Source organism: Nansenia antarctica (genome assembly GCF_963989245.1).
Source record: "Nansenia antarctica genome assembly, chromosome: 11".
NCBI lineage: Eukaryota > Metazoa > Chordata > Actinopteri > Argentiniformes > Microstomatidae > Nansenia > Nansenia antarctica.
The window spans coordinates 21,176,723-21,204,222 of NC_137681.1; the positions used below are offsets into that span (position 1 = coordinate 21,176,723).

Consider the following 27,500-nt stretch of genomic DNA (forward strand, 5'->3'; position numbering starts at 1 on the left):
CCCGCTCCAGCACACACACCCACAGCTCTGGACCACAGGAGAGAACCGCTGTTATATCACACACACACACACACACATACATACACGCGCACACACACGCACACACACATGCATACATACACACACACGCAGACACACACACACACACGCAAGCATGTGATTGCGAATACACACACACGCGCACACACACACACGCGCACACACACACACGCACACACACACACACACACACAGACACACACACGCACACCATCTCACCTGGTTGAGCACCTGGAACTGGACGACCAGCTCGTTGCTAGGGGCCGACCAGACCCTCACACTGCCGTCCTCCCCGCAGGTGGAGAAGTGGGCCTCATCTGGGCTGAACACCACCGCGTTCACCTGGAGGGTTAATGCTGCTTTACTGACTGAGCTGAACACCTCCACGTTTGACTTTTTATTTATCTGCCTAGTCTTGTTCTCTCCATGGAATGTCCTTGAGTACTGAGAAAAGCACTATACAAAATAAATGCATTATTATTATAATTATTATTGACCCCTGACCCCTGCTCCTCACCCTGGTGACTCCTAACCCCTGCTACTCACCCTTTGACCCCTGACCCTCACCCTGGTGACCCCTGACCCCTGCTCCTCACCCTTTGACCCCTGACCCCTGCTCCTCACCCTTTGACCCCTGACCCCTGCTCCTCACCCTGGTGACCCCTGACCCCTGCTACTCACCCTTTGACCCCTGACCCTCACCCTGGTGACCCCTGACCCCTGCTACTCACCCTTTGACCCCTGACCCTCACCCTGGTGACCCCTGACCCCTGCTACTCACCCTTTGACCCCTGACCCTCACCCTGGTGACCCCTGACCCCTGCTCCTCACCCTGGTCCTGTGGCCACTTATGAGGCGTATGCTGGTGTTGTCCTGCCAGTCGATGTACCACAGTGTGCCCGCCGTCGACCCCACGATGCCCATGTCCATGACGTCATCGAACGCCGCGCTCACCACCGTCCCGTCCAGCTGCATCTCCTGCTCCAATAGGACCAGGGCCTCTCTGACGGACAGACACGGGGACCAATGGGAACAGGGTAACAGGATGCAGCATGTTGAGACAGGGATGTAGGAGATTACAGGGAATCACAACACGCTCTGAGTCTCTACGTTTTCTCAAGTTGCGCAAATGACCAAAAATGTGTTTTCTGTTTTTTTTCTTCATATTACGAAAGTTTAAGTGTTGAAGAGCCCACTTAATATAACATACAACAGTTTTAGGATCCCTAAATACTTAGAATTTGTGAATTGGATTCACTGTATCATGTCCTGTCCTGCTTCAGGCTTAGTGATACACGGCTTGTAAACAAACTTTTTTTTAGGACGAAAAGCAAGGACTGTATGATCATCTAATTATGTTTAGTTATGTGTTTTTAGCATGTTGAAGTTCTCTCAGCATGTTGTGATGTGCTAAACATGCAGTTAGATCATAGAGATGTTCCTTCTTAGCTGCTACTAGCTACCAACACGATGGTAGCAAGCACATCTGTTTTGATTCAGAGCGAGGGTTCCCCCCTGTATTTGCTTTAATGTGTACCAACATTCATATAAGTGTATCTTATTCTTCATATATATTATATATATATATAATAGCATATATATTCTTCAACAATTTTCATAGTAGCGGTATAACATTTTTTTTGTATTTTAATTATAATCAGCACTTTCAAAAAACAGAAAAATGACCTCGCCCTACTTTGGGATTTTTTTCACCAGAACCTCACATTTTTGGAGAAGGATGAGTGTAGGATGTGAGGAGGAGGAGTGTAGGATGAGAGGATGAGGAGGAGGAGGAGGAGGGGTGTGGGATGAGAGGAGGAGGAGGAAGAGAGTGGGTACCTGTTGTGTGGGAGAGAGGCCACACCCCCGGGCCTCATGGCGTGTACAGAGGCCACGCCCCACAGCCTCAGCCTGCTGCTGTTACTGCCTGTTAACACACGGTTCCCCCGACACAGCAGGACACCTGCACACTCACACACGCACACACACACACACACACACACACACACACACACACACACACACACACACACAGTTAGAGGTACTTCACACACACACACACACACCTATGGATATATTTTACACACACACACACACACACCTATGGATATATTTTACACACACACACACACACACACAAACCTACCTATCTCCCCCTGGTCTGCCTCCCAGGTCATGAAGCATCGCTGTGTGTGACAGTCCCACACACACACCTGTCCTCTGCTGGTCCCCGTCAACAGGATGGAGTTAGCATTGTAGCATAGCGACGTCAGCTTCACCCCCTCCCCCACCTTCTCCGGCACACACACTCTCTGCACCTGGGAGGAGAGGGAGGGATTGAGGGAGGGATGATGCTTTGCTCAATTCCATTGTATTCACAACCGTTGTAAATGCTAGAATAAAAAAAATAAAAAATAAATAAATAAAAAGGAGGTAGGGACCAGGGGCTAGGAGGTAGGGTGCAGGGGGTAAGGGGTAGGGGCCATGGGCTAGGAGGTTGGGACTAGGAGGTGGGAGGTAGGACTAGGAGGTAAGAGGTAGGGTGTAGGAGGTAGGGGATAAGAGGTAGGAGGTAGGAGGTAAGAGGTAGGGGATAAGAGGTAAGAGGTAGGGGATAGGAGGTAGGGGATAGGAGGTAGGGGATAGGAGGTAGGAGGTATGAGGTAGGGGGTAGGGGGTAGGAGGTAGGAAGTAGTACCTTTAGCTCTGTGGTACTAGTGGTAGTGTGTATGAGGCAGAGGTAGAGCCCCTGGCTGCCCACACAGGCCAGCTGGCTGGCAGCAGAGGGACTGAAGGCCACGTCGTGCAGCGGCCCGCTCACCCTCACCCTGCTCAGCAGCTGCAGCGTCCTGCTGCTCCACAGCGCCACCTCTGGGTCGGAGTAGTCTCCTACAGGACACAGGGAGGACATCGGTCTCGTCAGATCTCCATTATAATACTATTACTAGTCCCCATCACCAAGATTAAACACCAGATCTAGGAGGACCGGGCTTTCTCCGCTGCACCCCTCCCCCCCTTTTCCACCACCACCCCCACAACCCCCTCCCACACACACACGCTCTTTGGAACAGTCTCCCGAACCACAGAATCCAGCATGCTCTCCTCCTTCAAACCATCCCTCAAAACCCTATCTTTTTAAACTTTCTTGTAATCTTGAACTTTAGTCATTTATTTTTAAAATAGTTTTCACAGACTGTGCCTGGACTGACCCACGGAGAGGAAGTAGAAGTCATCTCTGGAGAAGGCCAGGCTCTGCACCGCCCCCCGGTGGTGGGAGGCGGTGCTCCTGCGCTCCCCGTCCGGGACGTTCCAGAGGCAGATAAGACTCCTGGCGCCACCGCCGCCCGCTGCTGCCGACGCCAACGTCTGAGAGAGGAGCCTTCATCATCATCATCATCATCACCTTCATCACCACCACCACCATCATCACCTTCATCATCATCATCATCATCATCACCACCACCATCATTATCATCACCATCATCATTATTATCACCATCATCATCACCATCATCATCATCATCATCACCATCATCATTATTATCACCATCATCATCACCATCATCATCATCATCAACACCACCACCACCATCATCATTATCATCATTATCATCATCATCATCATCACCACCACCACTAATGCCACTCTTGTGTGTGTGTGTGTGTGTGTGTGTGTCAGTGTTTGTGTGTGTGTGTGTGTGAGTCGTACCTGTGTGTGTGTGTATTTGTGGTACCTGTGTGTGTGTGTGTGTGTGTGTGTATGTCGTACCTGTGCGTCATGTGTGAGGGCTAAACAGGAGATCTCCTCTGTGTGTCCCAGCCAGTGTCTCTGGGAGCCGGTGTGAAGGTTCTCCACCACCACGATGCTGCCACACGAGTACGCAAACAGACCTGGAACACAACCATAATCACACTCACAGACCTGGAACACAACCATAACCACACTCACAGACCTGGAACACAACCATATCAGCATAAACTCCCGTCATAGCGTTAACGTTAGCTGGAATTGTCTGATGGCTTATGAAAAACGGATTCTTTTGGCTTTTTTATCCAAACTTCCCGCGAAAATCTGAAAATTGGTGTTGAGGGCGTATTCAGAACCAGAGCAGACCTGAAGATCGTTTGCTCTGTCAAGATTGCAGTGTGAACATGAATCGAACCAGATCCAAGTGCAACATTGTAACATATTATGAATCAGAACAATCTGAATCGGAACAAATACAGGTATGAATGCACCCTTAGATTGTATTCTAACTGTCTGTAGATAGATCTGTAGATATTGTTATTATTTAGACTGCATTCTAACTATCAGCATTTCATTGGTTGACAAATGTGTCAGTCTTCGGCTTCACCTGTGTCTGGGTTCCACACCATGTTGCCACGGCCATTCCCGTTGTAGCCAATCACAGCCTTCAGGCTCAAGCCCTCCTCGCCTGGTGGGGGCACTGCTGCAGTCTGAGACAGGGGCAGACAGACAGGATGCTGGGAAATGGAGTCCTAATAAAAGAGGCTAAAACAGGTTTTGAAACGTGGAGTGTGTGTGTGTGTGTGTGTGTGTGTACCTGGTCCAGAGTAGAGGTTTTGAAACGTGGCGTAAAGTGTTTGTAGCAGTCTGGACGCACTGGCTCCTCCCCCTCAAGGTCACCTAGGGAAGCAAGTCATGTGATCAAAGTGGTCGTGGGTGTGGGGATGTTCAAATCCTGCTTGGACCACTTATACAAAAAAGGTACACACTCACTGTACTACTCAGTGAATAAAGCGTCTGCTAGGGTTGGGAATCGAGAACCAGGTTCCAGTTGAGAACCAGTTCCAAATTGTTAGATTCTATTCGATTTTACCCCTGGGTCTGCTTAATGGCATAATTCTCATATATGATATGAGTTCTAGATGAATATGGAAGCTAAGGCTTTTGTCTAGAGGAGACATTGCCATTGAAGTGGACTGAGAGCATGGCATACATGAACACATGAACACATGAACACATAACAATACCTTTGTCCATTCCTGCGCTGTTATTGGCTTTGGCGTGCCATGAGTCTCCGCCCGCCCCCATCTCTGTGACTTTGAGGAAGGAGGAGCCAGTGGGTAAGGGGGCGGGGCAGGGGGAGGGGCCTGTTGGGGGGGAGGCGACCTCATCAGCATCCTCCTCACACAGAGAGAGAGAACCCAGAGCTGCAAGAGACAGAGAGAGGGGTGGTTACTGTGTGTGTGTGTGTGTGTGTGTGTGTGTGTGTGTGTGTGTGTGTGTGTCCTGCCTTACCCTCCTGTCCCGTCCTGTCTATGGAGCTGTGTGTGTGTGTGTGTGTGTGTGTGTCCTGCCTTACCCTCCTGTCCCGTCCTGTCTATGGAGCTGTGTGTGTGTGTGTGTGTGTGTGTGTGTGTGTGTGTGTGTGTGTGTGTGTGTGTGTGTGTCCTGCCTTACCCTCCTGTCACGTCCTGTCTATGGAGCTGTGCGTGTGTGTGTGTGTGTGTGTGTGTGTGTGTGTGTGTGTCCTGCCTTACCCTCCTGTCCCGTCCTGTCTATGGAGCTGATGTCCATACAGGGTGGGGCGGAGGAGGGGAGGGGCGCCGTCCGCCGAGGCATCCCATTGGACAGCAGCATTCCGTTGACCTCTGACTCCAAATGACCTTTTGGAGCTGAGGGCACAGATAGAAATCACCATGGTGATTATCCATCAATGGTCACAACCAGTGTATTATGTTACGTTCCCTTAACATTCATACGCTCCCTATTTACAAACAAATGACAACTACTAGAACAGAATATGATAGAATGGAGCTTTATTTATATGTTTATCTTTATACAAAATAAATGTGTTTCCTGCTCCTAGTCTGTCTCTCTAACCCCTAGGCGACCTTCGCCCTTCAGTTTGATCCTCATCCATCATCATCATCATCATCATCATCATCATCGTGTGTCTGAGGACTCTCCTGTATTCACCTGGTTTAGGAGGGGAGGCGGAGGCTGCAACAGGTGGAGAGCTGAGAGAAAGAGAGAGAGAGAGAGAGAGAGAGAGAGAGAGAGAGAGAGAGGGGGGGGAGAGAGAGAGAGAGAGAAAAACAAAACATTTCATTAAAAAAAATTACATATTCAAAAACAAACTCATTACAGTGAGACAGAGTGAACTCATTACAGTGAAAATGACAGTGAGACAGACACACAGACACAGACACAGACACACACAGACACAGACACAGACACAGACACAGACACAGACACAGACACAGACACGGACACAGACACAGACACACACAGACACAGACACAGACACAGACACACACACACACGCACACACACACACACAGGCTCTCACCGTCTGGCAGGCTCCTGGAGGGGGTGTGCCAGGAAGTCCCAGAGGAAGATGGCATCTCCCACCGAGACCACGCCCCTCTGGTCAGGTGTGAAGCTCACCTGGCGAATCGGCTGGCTGTGGCCAATGAACATCTGAGGGGAGGACACACACACACACACACACACACACACACAACGAAGCAACACAGTTCAACAACTAAATATACTATAATGATAACATAACAAATAAGACAACAACAAAGATACAAACAAATCAATAAAACCAACAGGATCCCAATGCTAGGGCTGGATTATCACTACAGGACCTGACCAACAGAACTGGATTATCACTACAGTACCTGACCAACAGAACTGGATTATCACTACAGGACCTGACCAACAGAACTGGATTATCACTACAGGACCTGACCAACAGAACTAGATTATCACTACAGGACCTGACCAACAGAACTGGATTATCACTACAGGACCTGACCAACAGAACTGGATTATCACTACAGTACCTGACCAACAGAACTAGATTATCACTACAGTACCTGACCAACAGAACTGGATTATCACTACAGTACCTGACCAACAGAACTGGATTATCACTACAGTACCTGACCAACAGAACTGGATTATCACTACAGTACCTGAGAGTTGAGGTCCAGCTGCATGTTGTAGTCCCAGACCTTCACAGCGTTGTGACCTGCCGTGACCAGGAAGCGTCCGTCCTCACTCACGGCCAACGAGGAGCACTGGTGCTTGTGGACCTTCGCGGCCTGGAGGGAGGGACAGATACCCGTTACACACACACACACACACACACACACAAACACACACACACACACACACACACACGACACACACCTCTCTGAGCAGGCGTCCAGTCTTGGCGCTGAGCCAAAGGATCTTGTTGGCGGAGGTGGTGACCAACAGGTGTCCCGTAGAGGAGGAAGAGGGGGAGGGGGAGGAGGAGGGGGAGAAGCAGACCTTCAGAGCAGAGTCCAGAGTGGTGCTCTCCACGTCCAGGATACTGACGTCCACACGGAGGAGCTGGCAGAGGCACAGGGACAACACAGGACAACATCACTCTACCTCAGGGTCAAGGGTCAGGGTCAGGGTCAGGGTCAACTTCATTATCCCACAATTAATTTGGCCATGTGCCACCCTTAAAACCAGACAACAACAACAACAACAACATTTAAAAACTAAAAGAGACATTAAAAATCAACATTGTGTGCAACTATAATATCCTCTCCTACTGTACAACAACATCAACACGATAATCAACACAATAAAATGGCAGAGCTAGTTCAGAGAAATGGAAATTCAAAAGTACAGCCTCTGACCTAATTACATTTAAATCATTTAGCAGACTCTGTTATCCAAAGCACCTTACAATAAAAATAAATACACATGTCTAACTAATATACATCATATACAATATACAATATACATGGGAACAATAAAGTTGTGTTGTGTGTTGTGAGACGGGGACAATAAAGTTGTGTTGTGTGTTGGGAGACGGGGACAATAAAGTTGTGTTGTCTGTTGGGAGACGGGGACAATAAAGTTGTGTTGTCTGTTGGGAGACGGGGACAATAAAGTTGTGTTGTCTGTTGGGAGACGGGGACAATAAAGTTGTGTTGTGTGTTGGGAGACGGGGACAATAAAGTTGTGTTGTCTGTTGGGAGACGGGGACAATAAAGTTGTGTTGTCTGTTGGGAGACGGGGACAATAAAGTTGTGTTGTCTGTTGGGAGACGGGGACAATAAAGTTGTGTGTCTGCTGGGAGGCGTACCTCGTCCAGGGAGCGGGCGTCCATGAGGGTGACAGTGTACTCCGAGGGGCCGATGAAGGCCAGGCTGCGGCTGTCGCTGCTCACCGTCAGACAGTCAGGCCCTCGCTCCGTACCCTGCACCACCACGTTACCTAGACAACCAGGACACAAAGATACATACTGTTGTATTATATAATACTCTAGTATTTGTATTTCTATTCTAACTTAATGATATTTGCTATCATATTTTGCTGTATTATAAAGTGTGCTATTTTTAATTTATTTCAGGGAGGGCAGTGAAGCCATATCTGAAGTGTGTGTGTGTGTGTGTGTGTGTGTGTGTGTGTGTGTGTGTGTGTGGACTCACCCAGGACCCTGAGGACATGGTGGTCTTCCTGGGAGCAGCTGTAGAGAGCCAGAGACCCCAGAGAACCAGCGCTGTACATCAACTCTCCGTCTGGAGAGAAGGTTAGGCCCACCACCTCCCCTCTGTGCTGCCTACACACACACACACACACACACACACACACACACACACACACAAACACACACACACACACAAACAGAGGTTAAGTGTGTGTATGAAAATGTGCTGTACATCAGGCCTCATCACTGTTCCACTAATAGACTGGTAGACACCTGGCCTCGACAGGGGGCAGGCGTGTGTGTGCGTGTGTGTGTGTGTGTGTGAGAGAGTGGAGGGTGTGTGTGTGTGTGTGTGCCTACCGGTGCTCGGCCAGCAGTTTAGCGGAGGCGATGTCAAACACCCTGACCACGCCGGAGCTGGACCCACAGGAGAACACCTGGAGGCTGGGGTGGAAGGCCACGGAGCAGGGGGTGTCCTCAGAGACAAAGTCATACAGCTGGGGAGGGAGGGAGGGGGGAGGGAGGGAGGCAGGGGGGGGAGGGAGGAGAGGGAGGGAGAGGGAGGGAGGGAGGGAGGGAGGGGGGGTGGACAGAGGAACCAGTTAAGACTTGAGAAGCACAGTTCCTACTGTTATGAGTTTATTGATGTAATTGCCCTTTGAGAATAAATGATTAAACAGTTTATTGAAAGGAATTGATTGTGGCTATTTCCTGCCTAACTGACCATGTACCAGCCTTGTACGGTGTGTGTGTGTGTGTGTGTGTGTGTGTGTGTGTGTGTGTGTGTGTGTGTCTGTTTGTCTCCCTCCTACCTTCCTGACCTGCTGCATAGACTCCATGTCTCAGATTCGGACTGTGTGCGTGTGTGTATCTATCTAACTGACCTGCTGCAGAGTCTATGTCCCAGACTCGTATGTATGTGTGTGTGTGTGTGTGTGTGTGTGTCTGTGTGTGTGTGTGTGTGTGTCAGTGTGTCATTGTGTGTGTATGTGTGTGTGTGTGTGTATATGTCTATGTGTGTGTGTGTGTGTGTGTGTATACGTCTGTGTGTATGTCTCTGTGTGTGTGTGTGTGTGTGTGTGTGTGTGTGTGTCTGACCTGCTGCAGAGAGTCCATGTCCCAGACGCGGACCGTGCGGTCACAGGAAGCGGAGGTCAGGCGCCGGCGGGTGGCATCCACGCTGAAGCCCAGCACGCTGTCCGTGTGTGACCTCATCAGCGTGCGGTAACCACGGCTACCCACGTCCAAGTAACCTAGGTTACCGGTGGAGGTAGCCGCCATGACGTTGAGGCCGTCCGCCGACACGGAGACCAGGCTGACCGGACCCTCGTGTTCTGACGGGAGAGGAACGGCGAGGTGAGTGTGTGTGTGTGTGTGTGTGTGTGTGTGTGTGTGTGTGTGTGTGTGCAGGGTTTTTCATGCATTGAAAAGGCATAGGCAGCCTGTCAGGCTTTCTAGGAGAAATCGCAAAAGAAAAATCACACGTTTAAAAATTGTCCAAATGCATTTACAGGTACTGCTAGACTATCGTTACGTTATAGACGCAATACCCGTATGATATGGGGCATTTTTGTGTGCCTATCAAATATTGCAATATTCATTGTCTAATATTTAAGTGTGCCCACTCTCAGTCAACATGTTTCCAACTTGACAGTCAGTTGAGCTGGACCATGGCCTGATTTAGACTATGGCCAGGCCAGACCATTATAACTAGGATGTAGGAGAAGCCTTGTAACTAGTGGTCAAGAGTAAATAGACAGCAGAACACTCATGGACATAGAATAGAGCCATGTAAGGAAGCCAATGTCAATATTATAAGTTACGATCCACAGATGTAAAATCTATTCTCTCTGTGAACTAGTATGAAGGGAGACAACTTCCATCAATACTTCGCTCGGCATCTCTTATGCCGTAGCCAAGCTCGGTCGCTTACTGCACCTCAGCCAGAATGCTGTGTAACTTCTCAACAATCCTGACCATGCCACACCTAATGAAGCTGCCTTGTAAACATCTGTATAGAGAATGTAACCCAGATCTGCATAAATCAATGATAACAATTTAACCTTCTCTCTGAGTGATCAATGTCATCTCCAGCACCTGACAAGGACAATATCTCCTTATAACACCGTAGAAGATGGAGATGAAGACAGCGGAGACGTCAAAAGAGGGTGAGCCGAGCAATCATAAAATAATAATAATAATTTCCCTCACCCAAAGGGTCTCCCTACATTTAAATGTAAATAGACAAGTAGAATTAAAGATACACATTTTGTACTCCTAGTTGTTCCCCCAATAAATGCGATGTAGCCTGGCGAGGTAGGGCACGTAATACAATAACAACAATAATATTGTCAAACCAATAAAAAACCAGAATAGAGTAAACGTTTTTATAAATCTCAATAATGTCAGATGTCAGATTATAACAACAAGCCCCGGGTTGCGGGCGCCAAAAACATGTTTTTGTGCATGGGCCAAGAAAATTACCACCTAAGCCTTATTTTGAGCCAGCAAAAACCCTGTGTGTGTGTGTGTGGGGGGGGGGGGGGGGGTGTACCAGCCTCCAGGAACACAGTAGAGAAGTCCAGAGGCCAGAGTCGTAGATAGCCGTCCTCTGAGCCGGTGGCACAGAAGGCTGTGGACACACTGATGCTGTTGACAGCGATGCCCGGGCCTATACACACACACACACACACACACACACACAATGAAGAGACTGGGATACATCAAGGTCTGTATCCCTCCCACTGCGGTACTTCTCTTCTCCTCCCTCCCTCCCCCAGCCTCCCTCTGCCTCCCCCTCCCTCACCCGTAGTGAAGGTCTGTTTTTCTCTGCGTTGGGCGTGGGGCTGCTGGGCGGGCTGCAGTCTCCTCACGTTCCTTATCACCACGCTGGCGTAGTCGATCTCCAGGATATGGCCGCTCCGGCTGCTCACAAACCTGTAGGAAATGAGTCACACAAAGTGTCTCCTGCTGTGTCTCCTGCTGTTAACAAACCATTATGAACTGAGGAATCTAAGGCACACACCATGGCTCCTAATGCAGCTGGAACTAGAAAAAAGTGTCAAGTTAAAAGGCCCCCTTATGAGAGCATATTTAACCAGGTCAATCAGACTGTGGGGAAGCTGTGAGTCATGAGGAAAAGCAGTAGGGAGACGTGGAGGAGTTCACACCTTTCACTCAGTAGGAGAGAGAGAGAGAGAGAGAGAGAGAGAGAGAGAGAGAGAGAGAGAGAGATATCCAATGTCCAATGGAATACAACCACCGTAAAGACCGTAAATAACTATCTGCACCAAGCTGATCTCTGTACATAATGTACAATAATACGTAGTAGTAGGAACAGTATTGTTATTGGTGGTTTACTTATTATTATTATTTTCCTGGCTTTAGTCAAATAGCTCAAAAACTAGAGAGCATCAGTAACTATGGCAGAAATAATTACCATGATTAGACCATAGGTGGCGCTATAATAACCAAAAGTAAATAATACATTTCAGAATGCTGGCATTTCCACCCCGTTGGATGAAAATGTATGAAACTTGGTACATGTGTCTTTCCTCATGGGGAACATATTTTCCTCAAGAGTCCGCCATGATGCTCCTTTTTACACATGTACTGGGAATGTCCTGGGGTGGCGGCATTTTGGAAACTAATATCTTCCACTTTATCTAATCTATTGGGGATCCATATACCTTGTTGTCCGAGATTATTGATCTTGAATGATACTTCATCATTGGATCTGTCAGCTTCCATGTTTCGTGTTTTATTTGCTGGTCTTACCGCAGCCAAAAATATGTTAGCATTAGGATGGAATCCTCCACATACTCTTAAGCGTAAACAATGGCTGATGTCTTTCCTGGACATACTATACATGGAACAACCTATAGCCAGAATACATGGAGCTAAAGAAAGGACAATTCAAACATGGACCTCTGCAATACATAGGATAAAAGAGTTGATGGAGTGACTGTGTTTGTAGGCTGTGTTGTATGTGAAGTTAACCTGTAATTGTTGTATTATTATGATTGTATGATATACCAAATATAGTGTAATGAAGAACTATGGGGGGGGTGGAAGGGATGTTATCGCCATGGGGGGGTTACTCATGTGTTTATAGTGTGTGTGTGTGTGTGGGGGGGGGTAAGATAAGGGGGGGGGGGGAAATCAGGACAGACACTTATTTTGTTTGGTGTAATAATGTGAGTTTTTCATGTGTACTGTTTTGCAATAAATAATTGATTACAAAAAAGAGTCCGCCATGATGGATTTTTCTGTAGGTTGAAAATTTGGACAAACTTGAATAAAAATGGACTTAAAATCAACTGAAAGTCAGATTGGTCCGAAATTGTATATGAACATGCGTGGTGCACGTCTCTCTATAGGGTGTTAAAGGATAAGAGATCCATTTAAAGATATCGGAGAAAATGATATGAAAAGAAAAGAAATTGGCCCAGAATTTTCAAATGCTCTGAGAATTTGCCCTGCTAAGTCAATATTTATGGCAGTCTGATAGAGGGCACTACAATATGTTACTATGTCGAAGCTTTTGAAGATATCTCAAAATGTTCAATGTTTGACATTTTCAACACGTCTGTGACGTAATGACTTCATTTGACTCCTCCCCTCCTCCATCTTTTATGAATACGAGAGGACATATCATGTCGCAGGTCGCAATTATCTAGCTATGTTTTCTGTCCAGCCTTTTCAATTTGAACCCGAGCACAGCGAGGAGGACAGCAGAGAAGACATTACACAAAATGTCGATCAAAATGAAGACAATCCAAGAGTTGAGGAGGCGCGAGTGGGCCATGACTGTCAACCAATGCCAACTGAGATGGAGAGTGTAAACAAACTTGTTGTAAAGAGCACAGATTTCTGTCCGCAGCTGTTCAAGCAAGTTGACGTTATCAAACTATTGTTTTATGATAAAGCACAGTCTTCTTACCTGTGAGCTCTTTCATTAGCGGTAGTCGATTAAATGCCTCCAATGCATCTTCGGTAAAGTGGCGAGAACAAGGACGGATGCATCTTCTCATTGCTTTCTCCATTCACTAACCTTGTCATTGCTTCTATGCTGTATATTGATTCCATTCAGCTTAACATTATATATCGTTCACAAATAGCCTACAGAGACAACTTTACTCTGGTTCAACACACTCTATAAATATATTGAAAACATATACCTCCCATGTCTGATTAACAATGCCTCTTGGCACTACAATGTGTTACCATGTTGAAGCATTTCCAGATATCTAAAAAAACAGGCCTTTGAAATTTTAACATTTTGGCTAAAAGCTAAGGCTAATGCTAATATAGCACTTTAAAACTCATCTTCTCATGACCGCTTTACCTGATTCAGTCAGATGGGGGTGGCATACTATGCTAGGCTTGCAATATAGCTTAGAATATAGTGTAAGCACATAAAGGAGGCTATACAAACTATACATCACATGGTTTCCAAGATGGCGGCGCGTTCACACGCGAGGCTGGGAGCGCTCCTACCATCGGTGCTTTTTAGGGCTTTTATGTACATTTGTATGTACATTTTTATTTCAGTACTTATAGGGAACTGTTGTGTAAATAGTACCTACAGCAGGCACGACTTACTAGAAGTTGGTGCACAAAACGGGAAGACAGTAACAGCGGAGTTTCTGAAACAACAAAGGATTCCGGACGATATCACCGGGAAAAGACTGCTACACAGTCCCGACCCTGAGGCGCAAACGTCGGCGTAGGGACCCCAAGCAACGCCGGGGCCGCAGGGGAGGCCTGCTAGCGAGGCTGAGGAGGAGCCCGGACAAGCCAGCTTTGCCGAGTATATTCCTCTCTAACGTAAGATCCCTAGCTAACAAGATGGACGAACTGAGACTGCAGGTAGCTACCAACAACACCGTGGGGGATAGCTGTGTGATTATTCTCCCAGAAACCTGGCTCAGCGCTTCCATTGTCGACTCTGCGGTCGCGCTACAAGGCCGCTCGCTACACCGAGCGGACAGGACGGAGCTTAGCGAGAAAAAGCGCGAGGGCGGCCTGGTTATATCTACGAAGGACAGCTGGTGCTTAAACACAAAAACTGTGAGTAGCCACTGCTCCCCAGACCTGGAATACTTGACTGTTAAATGCCGACCCACATACCTCCCGAGGGAATTCAACGTAGTGTACATAACAGCTGTTTACATTGCACCAAGCGCGGATGCTAGCTTAGCATTAGCCCGGCTACATGACGTCATCAGTGGTGGACAGAGCACAGATCCTCAAGCAGTGCACATCATAGCGGGGGATTTGAATCATGCTGACCTGAAGGTAGTACTACCCAAGTTTTATCAGCATGTTAAATGTGCAACAAGAGGAGATAACACACTGGACAAGGTATACACTAGGGATGGACGGTTTCCAATTATTGAAACCGAAAAACCGTCAAAGACTAAAACCGGGGTTTTCCGGTTAACCGAAAAAAAAATGGAAAAAAAAAGAGCGCCAATTTCAAATAATTGAGCCCTACTGCTACAATACACTCATGTCGAACACCATTAAAACACCGTAAGCACAGTCGCAACACATTTAGGCTACTTAGTTTCACAAATATAAGTGGAAAGGCAGACTTTTGTAAGCTACACCATACATGAAAACACATGAACACTTAACACACCAGCTCCGCTGATCCAGGGTGCACGCCTGCACGGAAGATCATCTCTTGGAACAGCGTCTTCATTGAATGAACTGCTTTCTCAATATCTTGGTTCTTAGACAAAGTTTCAGCTGCTGCTCAATGTATTTAAATATTTGAATACTGCTCAATAATCACTGAAATATTAGACTTAGAATTATGCAGTGAACATACTTAAAGCTTTTCATAAAAACCACATGCCGCGAGACTGACTCGTCCTGAACTGTCGTAAGTCAATCAACAAAGAATGCCCCATCAAAATAAAAGTGCCCATGGTAGAGCTGTCAAAATAGAGCTTATAACCGAAAAACCGTCCATCCCTAGTATACACCAACATCAAGCTTGCCTACAAAGCTAGACCGCTAGCTCATCTAGGCATGTCTGACCACGTGTCCATCCTCCTGATCCCAGCCTACACTCCCATGAGGAAAAGTGCTCCCATCACCACTAAGACTGTCAGAACCTGGCCAGCAGGGTCCGCTCCACTGCAGATCTGCCTGAATGACACCTCATGGCAGGAATATGAGCATGAGGACCTGGAACAGTTCACGTCGTCGGTTCTGAACCACATAGTGAACTGCACCAACTCAGCCACCGTGGACAAACGTGTCCGGGTCTACCCCAACACGAAGCCATGGATGACTGAAAAGGTCCGACAACTGCTCTAGGAGAGGAACAACGCCTTCTCAGCGAAGGACAAACTGTTGTACAACACCACCAGGGCTAACCTAAACCGTGGCATCCGGGAGGCCAAGGCAGACCACAGAGAGAAGATTGAGGAATGCTTCCTGAGCAACGACTCCAGGCGGGTGTGTTCAGCACATGACAAACTTCAGAGCCAACAGGCTCACAGCCGCTGAGGGCGACCCCCTGCTGGCGGAAGAGCTGAACTCCTTCTATGCCCGGTTCGACGAGGGGCGAACGGAGGTAACCACAACACAAACACCACTCTCTCCAGCTCTCAGCAGCCTCACCCTCACAGAGCATGAAGTGAGACGCGTGCTGAAGGCGGTGGACCCCAGAAAAGCCTCAGGGCCGGACGGCGTCCTGGGACGGGTGCTGAGGGACTGTGCCGACCAGCTGGCCGGGGTTTTCACCAACATCTTCAACCAGTCCCTGTCCCAGGCCACCATCCCACCCTGAGCAACGACTCCAGGCGGGTCCCAGGCCACCATCCCACCCTGCCTGAAAACCTCAACAATCATCCCAGTCCCGAAGGAAAGCACGGTGAGCTGCCTAAACGACTACCACCCGGTGGCACTCACACCAATCATCATGAAGTGCTTCGAGAAACTGGTCCGGGCCCACATAGTCACATTCCTCCCGCCCAGCCTGGATCCATACCAGTTCGCCTACAGAGCCCACAGGTCCACAGAGGACGCCATCGCGACGACTCTCCACTCCACTCTATCCCACCTGGAGGGGGGGGAACAGCTACGCGATACTGCTCTTTGTGGACTTCAGCTCTGCTTTCAACACTATCCTTCCAGACAGGCTAGTGACCAAACTACTAGACCTGGGACTATCACACTCCATCTGCGCATGGATCAAGGACTTCCTGTCTGACCGCCCCCAGAGGGTGCGGGTGGGCTCCCACACCTCCACAGCCCTCAGACTCAGCACTGGGTCCCCCCAGGGCTGCGTGCTGAGCCCCATCCTCTACAACCTCTACACCCACGACTTCACCCCCGTCCACCCCAGCAACTCCATCATAAAGTTTGCAGACGACACCACCGTGGTGGGCTGCATCTCGGGGGGGGACGAGGCGGTGTACAGGGATGAGGTGGAGCAGCTGGGCAAGCTGTGCAAGGTTAACAACCTGCTGCTGAACCAGTTAAAGACCCAGGAAATCATTGTGGACTTCAGGAGGAAAGAATCTGAGGTCCAGCCCCTGCTCGTCGATGGAGGGAGCGTGGAGAGAGTCTCAACTCTCTGATTCCTGGGGGTGCACATACAGGAGGACCTGTCCTGGAGGACCAACACAGCAGCCATTATCAAGAAGGCACAACAGCGGCTCTACTTCCTCAGGAAATACCACCTCAGACAGGAGCTGCTTGTGAACTTCTACCGCTGCACAGTGGAGAGCATCCTCACCTACTGCATCTGCGTGTGGTTCTCCAGCTGCACAGCCGCAGAGAGGAAAGCGCTACAGAGAGTCGTGAGATCGGCCCAGAAGATCATCGGCGCCCCCTCCCCTATCTGGAAGAGCTGTACAACACATGCTGCCTCAGGAAGGCCTCCAAGATCTCCAGGGACCCATCCCACCCTGGGAACGAACACTTTGTTCGGCTGCGCTCAGGCAGGCGGTTCAGGACCATGTTCGCACGGACAAATAGACTGAAGCTCAGCTTCTACCCTAGGGCCATTCAGGCCCTGAACACAGCAAAGACCTAGGTTCTAGGCCCTGGACAATCTAGACAATTTGATGGCAGCTACTAGATTGTAAACATAAGTGCAATATTGAAATACAACTGTGAACATTCTAAACCTGCTAACTGCGACACTTTAATGAATGTGCAACAAATACTATGTGCAATATGACAACCCTTGTGTACATAAGGTTCAGATATAGGAAAAAGTTAGGATATTTATAGCATAGCATAGAGTACAGCACAGTGTTTTATTGTATAGTATAGTAGTATAGTATAGTAGATAGTGTACATAGCCTTTATTTATGTAAACCAGCTCTTTTCCCTTTTTTTATTTTACCCTTGGCCCTCTTGTTTTTAGTCTTTTTCCCAAGCACCAGGGGAGCCCCCGCTCCTAAATTTCGTTGTATGGTACCTGTACTGTATTAATGACAATAAAGACCATTCATTCATCATTCATTCATTCATTCATTCATTCATTCATTAACTGGGGAAGGTTATTCCACAATGCATTTTCGTATTTATGCTTAGTGTATATTATCATCATAGCATAGTAGCCTATGTATATCGGGACATAATTAGGTGACTGGTACCTTACAGGCCCGTGGTCCTAGGGTACTTCATAATATCATAGCTTAGTACAGTATATCATGAGTTCAACTTGGCCCATATTAGGTGAGTGGTCTACCCCCCTGTCTGTAGGTCTACCCCCTATCTGTCAATCTACAACCTGTCTGTAGATCTACTCTGTGTCTGTCAATCTCACCCCATTTATGGTTATGGTTATAAATCACAGGTTAATCACAGTGTGTGGTCAGGGTGAGGTTAATCACAGTGTGTGGTCAGGATGTGGTTAATCACAGCGTATGGTTAGTGTGTGGTCAGTGTGTGGTCAGAGTGCAGTCAGCCACTCACAGCGTGCGGTCATCAGCCTCCCTGTCTGCAGAGTGACCGTCCTCGAAGGCCAGGTCAGTGAAGTCCAGGGAGTGGTACGCCCCCAGGTCGACCGGACACGACCGCAACCCCCCACTACGAACACGCCACAACCGCACGTTGTCCCGACCGCACGACACCATCCTGGAGGAGACACACACAGACGCCAGGCGCACCCACACAGTCATACAGTATACACACACACACATACAGTATACACACACACACACACACACACACACATACCCACACACATACCCACACAGACATACACACACACACACACACACACACATACACATACACACACCCACACAGTCATACAGTATACACACACACACACACACACACACACACACACACATACCGACACAGACATACATACACACACACACACACACACACACACACCCACACACACACACACACACACACACACCCACACACACAGACATACAGTATACACACGCACACGCACACACACACACACGCCAGGCGTGCACACACACACACACACACACACACACAAACACACACACACACACACACCCACACAGACATACAGTATACACACACACACACACACACACACACACACACACATCAACTACCACTAGAGTGTTGAATAAGGAGGAGTGTGTGTGTGTGTGGTGGTGTACCGCTTGTCAGAGGAGTGTGTGTGTGTGTGTGTGTGTACACGCCTGGCGTGTGTGTGTGTGTGTGTGTGTGTGTGTGTGTGTGTGTGTGTGTGTGTGTGTGTACACGCCTGGCGTGTGTGTGTGTGCGTGTGTATACTGTATGTCTGAGTGTGGTGTACCGTGTGTCGTCAAAGAAGGCGATCTTCATGGTCTGTATGTCCACGTCTGTGTGAGCCTTCGCCACCACGCTCACCTCCCCTCTGCTGACGCACTGGGTGTTCCACACCACCACCATCTACAGGGCCAGGGCAGCTGGGGTTAGGTTAGGGTTAGGGTTTACACAAAATGTAAACAAAGACTGCTATTACTTCTTGCCACTTGCTACTGACTGTTGTTTGCAATAAAAAGATTTGTAAAACAAACAAAAAACACAGAGCTACTTCCTGTTGATCCCTGCCTGCCTGGGGGGCTACGGTCTCCCTACTCACTGTTCTGATGTGAAACAGACAGAGGTTGTGGCTGAGTGTGTGTGGATGTTGTGATGAGGTACTCACTGTTTTACTGTGGCTGTCTTTACCCACTCCACACAGAACACCTCCACTGAACGAGAAGCTGAGGAAGGACAAGGACAAGATCACAGTCAAGTGTGTGTGTGTGTGTGTGTGTGTGTGTGTGTGTTAGAGTAGGAATATGAGACTATCTGAATGCATCTAGTACCACAGTGAGAAAGAGAGTGTGTGTGGGTCTTGTAGCTGGGTGTGTGTGTGTGTGTGTGTGTGTGTGTGTGTGTGTGTGTGTGTGTGTGTACCTGAGAGAGGACAGAGAGTGAGCGTGGGTCTTGAACATGGTCAGACAGCTGCCCTTGAGGAAGTTCCAGACTCTGACCACGCTCTGACTTCCTGTCTGGGCCGACGCTAGCAGCGTGGTGTTACCATTGAACGTCAGCGCCGACACCTGATCACACACACACACACACACACACACACACACACACACACACATACACATACACATACACATACACATACACATACACATACACATACACATACACATACACATACACATACACATACACATACACATACACATACACATACACATACACATACACATACACATACACACACACACACACACACACACACACAGTTGATCTATTTATTTTTTTGGTAGACCACAAAGGAGAGCATTACAATAGTCCAGCCTGCTAGTGATAAAAGCGTGTACTAGTATCTCAGTATTAGCCTGGGAGAGAAACAGACGCACTCTCTGATTTCTTTCTCCGCCAGCCTCCCCTGAGGTTCCCCCACCTTGTCTGTGTGTCCGATGAGGAACCTCTGCTGTCCTGAGGAGATCGTCATGGAGACGATGATGGCGTGACACGGATACACCACCACCTCACCACACTTAGTCCACAGCGCCTGGGGAAGACAAATAAGTTAATACTGAAACAACAACAACAACAACAACAACAACAACAACAACAACACCACAACAACAAACAGATGTAGACAGCTGGACACTTACACACTTCATAGTGGCTCCTCCAAACCCAATGATCCTGTTGAGCTTGAGGATAGGGTCTGGATGCAGCTTCTAACACACACACACACAGACACACACAGACATTGCTAAAGGTTTACAACACACCAGGGGAGGCTGGTGGAGGTAGAAATCGGAGGACAAGCTCATTGTAATGCATGGAACGAAATGAGGATTTTGAATGGCATCAACATTTTTTTTTATCAAACACGTCATTCCATTCCATGCATTACATTGAGCCTGTCCTCCGATTTCTACCTCCACTAGCCTCCCCTGCTACATACGGCCACATGCTTTGGACAGGAGCTGGAGTTCTCTATTGTCATCCAACAACATCCAAGCCAAAACTCAAACAGTCTATCCTTGCTTGCTACCTCGCCTCCCTCTCAAAACTGATTGGAGGTGACGGTCTGAGGCCCCTCCACTCGGACCTTCTCCTCCAATCGGGAGAGGACAGGAGGAATGGAGGACAGACTGTCGTCTTACCCTCTGTTGAGTGTCCTTGGCGGCGGGGAGTGAGATGGGCCGAGAGACTGTAGTACACACCATCTACAGATAGGGGGATACATTGTTTTTATATATAACCGCAAGCGGCAATGGGGTGTGTTCCTGCAGATATGCCCCCATAACCATAAATGGGGTGACATTGACAGACACGGGTTATACTAAGCTTATACTAAGCTATGATATTATGAAGTACCCTAGGACCACGGGCCTGTAAGGTACCAGTCACCTAATTACGGCCTGATATACATAGGCTACTATGCTATGATGATAATATACACTAAGCGGAAATACGAAAATGCATTGTGGATTAACCCTCCCCAGTGGATCAGTACGGGTACCACGGCCCGGTACGGGCCAGTTGGCAGTGGAGAAAGCAAAACAAAGCGTGCGCACAGGTTCTGGTACGGTACGGGACGGTAGTGGAGAAGCGCCATTAGACGAGTAAAAAACGGAGAAGGAAGAGGAGTAACACAGTGTGACAAACAGACTGAAGAACAGCTTCTACCCCAGGGCCATCCAGGCCCTGAACACAGCAAAGACCTAGGTTCTGGGCCTGGACAGTCTGGACGGATTGATGGCAGCTGCTGGACTGAAAAAATCAGGTGTAGTGCTGAGGCACAAATATGTACATTTCAAGCCTGCAAACTGCGACACTTTAAATAAATGTGCAATAACACTATTGTGCAATATGACAACCCTAGTCGTCTATCTGTACAGTATAGTACAGTGGATAGTGTACATAGCCTTTATTTATGTAAACCAGCTCCTTCCCTTCTTGTGATTTTTTTTTAAAAAGTGTTTTTTTTTCTTTCCTAACACCAGGGGAGCCACCCCTCCTAAATTTCGTTGTTTGGTACCTGTACTGTAGCAATGACAATAAAGACCATTCATTCATTCATTCATGGTCACCTTAAACAAGAACACTACAGGTCAGCCAGGAGAGGTGGGACATGACAGTGGAGCGTGGGGTAAGGAGGGAGGAAAAGGGGTGTGTGTGTGTGTGTGTGTGTGTGTGTGTTTGAGTGTGTACGTGTGTGGGTGTTTGATTGTGTGTACGTGAGTCTGTGGGTGTATGTGTGTTGTGCACCAATCTCACCTCCTCTACATCACTTTCCTCCTCCTCTTCTCTGTGGCCTGTGATGTCATCCTCAGGGTGCACGTACACGTGCACGCCCCCGTCATCCGTGCACGGTGTCCTGGCGGCCGACCGGTACGACCCAGAGGCCCGCGACCCCTGACCTCTCTCGGGGTCGTCGCCACGGTAATGCCAGTCGTCCTGGGTCTCCATGGCGATGGGCCCGGGGGTGACCACGCCCAGTTCTGGAATGTTTGACGTCACCAGAGGGGTGCGATGTCTCGGGAGCTGGGGGGGAGAAAGAGGGAGAAGGAGGGAGAGGGTGGGAAGAGGGGGAGAGGGAGGAGGGAGGAGATAGAGAGAGGGAATGGATTGAGGAAACAAATACAAGAACCATGATGATGTTGTGGATGTGGTGGTGGTTGTGGTGGTGGTGGTGGTGGTGGTGGTGGTGGTTGTTGTTGTGGTTGTTGTTGTGGTGGTTGCGGTGGTGGTTTTGGTGGTGGCTGTGGCCAGTCTTACAGGTTTGGGGGTGGTGATCTGCTGGATGAGGGAGACTCTGTCCTGGACTGGTTTACTGATGGTGACGCTGCGAGACCTCTCCCTCACCGGGCTCCTCTGGGCTGGGCCGCACGCTAGAGAGGGACCGCAACGTGGTCAGACAGCCAGTGGGTTAGCAACACCATAGCAGCTACTGTAGCGTGTTAGCTAGTTCCACGTACAGCAGGGGAGGCTGGGGGAGGTAGGCATCGGAGGATGGGCTCGTTGTAATGCCTGGAACGGTGTGAGGAATGGTATCCAACACGCGTTGACACGCGGAATACATGTCCATTGATACCGTTCCTCATTCCGTTCCGTGCAATCACAATGAGCCCGTCCTCCGATGTCTACGTCCCCCAGCCTCCTCTGGGGTGTATGTCGTTGTGGTGCGGTGTCAAGGCAGAGAGGATGTGAGTGAGTGTGCGTGTAGTCGGGTATGTCGGGTCCACTCACTGGCCACGGGGCTGGGCTGGCCTTTCTGAATGGAGTCGAAGGGCATCTTGGCTCCGTCTGAAGGAAACCTGTCAGGGGGGAAACATGTGGTTGAACACTGAGCTGCTTCAGCCCCAGACAGGAAGAGATGGACAAGAAGGACCATGTGGAGGCTAATCTAATGTAATCTAATCTAGCAGGGTGACCCACCTGATGTGGTCGTAGAGGTGGTGCCAGCAGCCTCCCTTGGGGACAGGGAAAGCCATCTCTCTGGGCATAGGACCCGTCCCCAACACACTGGCCAGCCCTGCCTGCCTCGCCTCGCTGAACGACACTCCTGGAAGAGAGAGAGAACACCACAGAGATGGACAGATGAAGAGAGAGAGAGAGAGAGAGAGAGAAAGTAAGAGAGAGAGAACACCACAGAGGACGGACAGATGAAGAGAGAGAGAACACCACAGAGATGGACAGATGAAGAGAGAGAGAGAGAGAACACCAGTGGCGGCTGGCCGATAGAGGGCGCTGGGGCGCCGCCCCCACCTTCACTTCCTAGTTGCGATTTGTAAAAAATAAATAAATAAATAAACATTGTTTATTCACAAAATGCGGCTGATATTCTGTCGGCGCCTATCAGCATTCATTAAAAATCCTCCAATACAATAAACATTTTATCTGTGTGTGTGTAAAATTCACTGTTAAAATACATAGGGGGAGGAGTCGGGGCGCCGGCCGAATGCAAGTCTATGGCAGGCCAAATACTTTTGGCTTACACGTGAGCTGTAGCAGCGCTCCAATTGGCTGTCTCCTATTTCTCGGCCGGGGCGCTAAAATTGCGCCCAGAGCATGCGCAGATTATAGGCTTACCTAGGCTGCAGCCTAGGGCCACTACCACTAGGGGTAGTAAAAATTTAAAAATGCCCTGAATATCCCTGAATATCCGGTTGTTAAGTCTGACGTCAAACGTGACGTTTTGCAATTTCCGGCTCCAAACCAGAAATACAACATTGTGCGCGCGACGCGAGAGAGTTTTTGCCGGGTGAGATGTCTTCAGATAGAAAGTACCCGGTAAGCAAGTTGAAACGTTAGCAAATATAATTGCTGAGTGTTCTTGGTTAAAATTGGTCGTTATTATTGTGACTAGAAAGTGTCTGACTGACACTTGACAATGACTATAATTCCATTGTAAATAGTGTCAAAGAACTATCAAGCTAGCTAGCTAGCTCAGAGGTGATGAGATGAGCTAGTCTGCTGCACACATGCCAGCTAAAGAGCTAACTGGAGGCACTTTATTATTTTACTTAAGTTAAATTAGATATACAATCTTTCTTATTCTGCTAGAATTGGGCTTAATTGGTAATACCATAATGGCATATTTACAGTACATGGACAGTGGATTGAAGCATTTGAAATGTCTGTTTTGTATAGTATAGTTGGACATGTTTTTTTTTCCAGGTGAGAGAGTAAAGTCAAAATGACATTATCTGACTGCATTGCCCACAGCAATCCAAAATTCAATTATAATTATGTTATAAATTGATATGGATCAATTTATACCTCTTATTAGATTATAAATACTCTGGTTGTTATGTTTGCCTTTTGGTTGACAGCAAAAGGGAGAGAGGAGGATAGAGAGGGAGAGAAGGAGAGAGAGCAGGATGGTGTCGGCACACCAGAGAGAGAGAGAGAGCAAGAACCAGGTGAGAAAGTGGACAGGTAGTCAAGACCACATAAGTAAGTAGCCTTGAGAACCAATGGTTCTCGAGCCTAATGGCCCATAAGGAATCTCCTGTTTCCGTAGCGTGAGGCGGCTTAATGTACAAGTTAGTACACCCCCTGGACATGACGCTGGTATGTCGCAGGGTCTTACCCCCTGGGGGGGGGGGTCCATGCCACGGTCCATGCCACCCCCCCAAGGCAGCAAACCTAGGGGAAACACTGTTATTCTCATGCTAAAATCGACTGTAAATCCAGATTTTAAAGTTGATATTCTTCCCCGTGGAGCATGCCCCCATAACCTGTGCCCCACCCAAAATGTTTAGCACCAACTGGAGAACACCACAGAGGATGGACAGATGAAGAGAGAGAGAGAGAGAGAGTAAGAGAGAGAGAACACCACAGAGGACGGACAGATGAAGAGAGAGAGAGAGAACACCACAGAGATGGATAGATAAAGAGGGAGAGAGAAAAGCGATTACAGCAGCTGGCCGGTATTTCAATGCTGTACTTTATTATATTTCTTTAAAGTAAGTAAGTAAGTAAGTAAGTAAAACGTTATTTATATAGCACCCTTCCCAGCACGGATGCACAGGGTGCTTTACATACAAGAATAAAAACAAATACAAAGAAGTGCAAATTTCAAAACATCAGTGTTTAAAAACACAAAGGGGACAACATAAACAAAACATAAACAGTAACAATAAGAAGGCTAAAAATGACTGCCGGCCTGCCTAAAAAGATGAGTCTTTAGTTGCCGCTTAAAGATTGGTTCTGAGGGAGCGGCTCTTAGGTCAGGGGGGAGGGCGTTCCAAAGTCTTGGGGCCGTCACCTCAAAAGCTCTGTCCCCTTTGGTTTTCAGCTGGTCCTATAGGTACGACCAGGAGCCCCTGGTCGGAGGACCTCAGTGACCGGGTGGATGCGTAGGGGTGGATGAGATCCGAGATGTAGGCAGGGGCTTGGTCATGAAGGGCTCTGAAAGCGAGCACCAGCACTTTTAATGTGGAGTGTTTGAAGGGTCTGGGCTCAGCTCTCAGCTCTCTTTATAGCACTGACTCTCATTTGACAAATAAAAGAAAATGTTTCTTGAGTGCAAAATAAAAGCACCATCTGGCTCAGTATGAAAGCTTTCCCATTAAAAAAGCTATCCAGTTCAAGGCTGCTCTAGCAAAAGGACATTTTCGGAGAATGTGCTTTTCTATCGAAATGCCATGGATATACCAAAGATGTTTTCTTTTCAGTGAAACCTTTCCATTTCCATTTCCTTCTGACAAGTGTGAACATCCTGAAGAAGCTCCATTAACACAATAAAACCAGTGTCTTTGAGCCCTGGAAAAGTACTATACAAATATAATGAATTATTAGTAATAGTAATAGTACCGGTAAATGGTAAATGAAGAGAGAGAGAGAGAGAGAGAGAGAGAGAGAGAGAGAGAGAGAGAGAGAGAGAGAGAGAGAGAGAGAGAGAGAGAGAGAGAGAGAGAGAGAGAGAGAGAGAGAGAGAAAAGCGATAACAGCACCAAGTAGCTGGGCGGTATTTCAATGCTCTACTTTATTATTATTTCATTAAATGTGGAGTGTTACCCATACCTCCAAACTTACTGTTACCCCTCTCCCAGTTTCTGATCATCACTTTGTTTCCTTCTCTCTTCCCCTCAAAACCACCTCTTCCCCATCAGTCTCTAACCACTTAAGACCCTCTCATCGCAACCTACGCACCCTCTCCCCCACCACCCTCTCTTCTTCTGTCTTATTCTCCCTACCCTCTGTTGAATCCTTCTCCCTTCTATCCACTGACTCAGCATCCTCCACCCTCCTGTCCACTCTCACCTCATCATTCGACGCCCTCTGTCCACTAACCTTGAAGCCTGCACAATCCTCTCCATGTGCTCACTGGCTCTCTGAAACACTACATGCTTGTAGAATAGAGCTCAGGGCAGCTGAGAGGAAATGGAGAAAAACCAGCCTCCCTGATGACCTTAACCTCTATCACTCTATCCTCTCCAATTACACCTCCTCAGCTTCAGCTGCTAAAGCATCCCACTATCATTCCAAAATACATTCTTCTGCATCTAATCCTAGAAAACTGTTCTCCACATTCTCCTTACTCCTCAACCCACCTCCTCCCCTTCCTCCTTCCTCCCTGTCTGCCGATGAGTTTGTCACTTACTTCGAAAAGAAGGTTGATATCATTAGCAACACCTTTCCCCCTCCTCCCACTAACGGCCAAGCTCCACCTGCTGCGTCGCGTCAACTCGCCATCGACGTTGCGTCAACTTCCCGTTGTCCAAGCTCCACCTGCTGCGTCGCGTCAACGTTGCGTCAACGTCAACGTTCTACTCTAGCTCCACTGGCATTTTTGGTATACGGGAATAATTTCACGTATGACTGCAATTATGTCCACAACAATAACATCATACAGAACATTTTCCAATCAGGGTAATATTTTATCTACATATTCCCAAATAGATAGTTGCTAGTTCAGTAGATGTTCAACTAACTGTCAACAACATTTCAACTAACTAACCACTAATCCTAAACCTTGCCCTAACCTTAAATCTAACCCTATCCTTAACCATAAATCTAGTTACATACAAA

At 48.1% G+C, this 27,500-nt stretch overlaps 1 protein-coding gene across 1 annotated transcript in view; it reads right to left on the minus strand.

The window, feature by feature from the left end:
- Positions 1-27,500, minus strand: part of wdr90 (WD repeat domain 90) — a gene marked incomplete at both ends in the record, with an annotated part of 34,250 nt that overhangs the window by 2,956 nt on the left and 3,794 nt on the right. The window contains 33 exons of the mRNA XM_080542474.1: positions 1-27; positions 259-381; positions 871-1,042; positions 1,879-2,002; positions 2,186-2,357; positions 2,738-2,928; positions 3,249-3,405; positions 3,809-3,930; positions 4,395-4,497; positions 4,605-4,687; positions 5,035-5,154; positions 5,545-5,679; positions 5,984-6,024; positions 6,357-6,487; positions 6,991-7,119; positions 7,208-7,393; positions 8,142-8,272; positions 8,488-8,618; positions 8,847-8,983; positions 9,585-9,820; positions 11,041-11,157; positions 11,293-11,423; positions 18,435-18,596; positions 19,270-19,385; positions 19,645-19,702; positions 19,899-20,044; positions 20,404-20,514; positions 20,621-20,689; positions 21,122-21,184; positions 22,239-22,505; positions 22,740-22,852; positions 23,211-23,278; positions 23,400-23,526. The exon at positions 1-27 is cut by the window's left edge and continues 148 nt beyond it. Coding sequence (XP_080398600.1) covers positions 1-27; positions 259-381; positions 871-1,042; positions 1,879-2,002; positions 2,186-2,357; positions 2,738-2,928; positions 3,249-3,405; positions 3,809-3,930; positions 4,395-4,497; positions 4,605-4,687; positions 5,035-5,154; positions 5,545-5,679; positions 5,984-6,024; positions 6,357-6,487; positions 6,991-7,119; positions 7,208-7,393; positions 8,142-8,272; positions 8,488-8,618; positions 8,847-8,983; positions 9,585-9,820; positions 11,041-11,157; positions 11,293-11,423; positions 18,435-18,596; positions 19,270-19,385; positions 19,645-19,702; positions 19,899-20,044; positions 20,404-20,514; positions 20,621-20,689; positions 21,122-21,184; positions 22,239-22,505; positions 22,740-22,852; positions 23,211-23,278; positions 23,400-23,526 — 4,199 coding nt within the window. The remainder of the gene's footprint in view (positions 28-258; positions 382-870; positions 1,043-1,878; positions 2,003-2,185; positions 2,358-2,737; positions 2,929-3,248; positions 3,406-3,808; positions 3,931-4,394; positions 4,498-4,604; positions 4,688-5,034; positions 5,155-5,544; positions 5,680-5,983; positions 6,025-6,356; positions 6,488-6,990; positions 7,120-7,207; positions 7,394-8,141; positions 8,273-8,487; positions 8,619-8,846; positions 8,984-9,584; positions 9,821-11,040; positions 11,158-11,292; positions 11,424-18,434; positions 18,597-19,269; positions 19,386-19,644; positions 19,703-19,898; positions 20,045-20,403; positions 20,515-20,620; positions 20,690-21,121; positions 21,185-22,238; positions 22,506-22,739; positions 22,853-23,210; positions 23,279-23,399; positions 23,527-27,500) is intronic.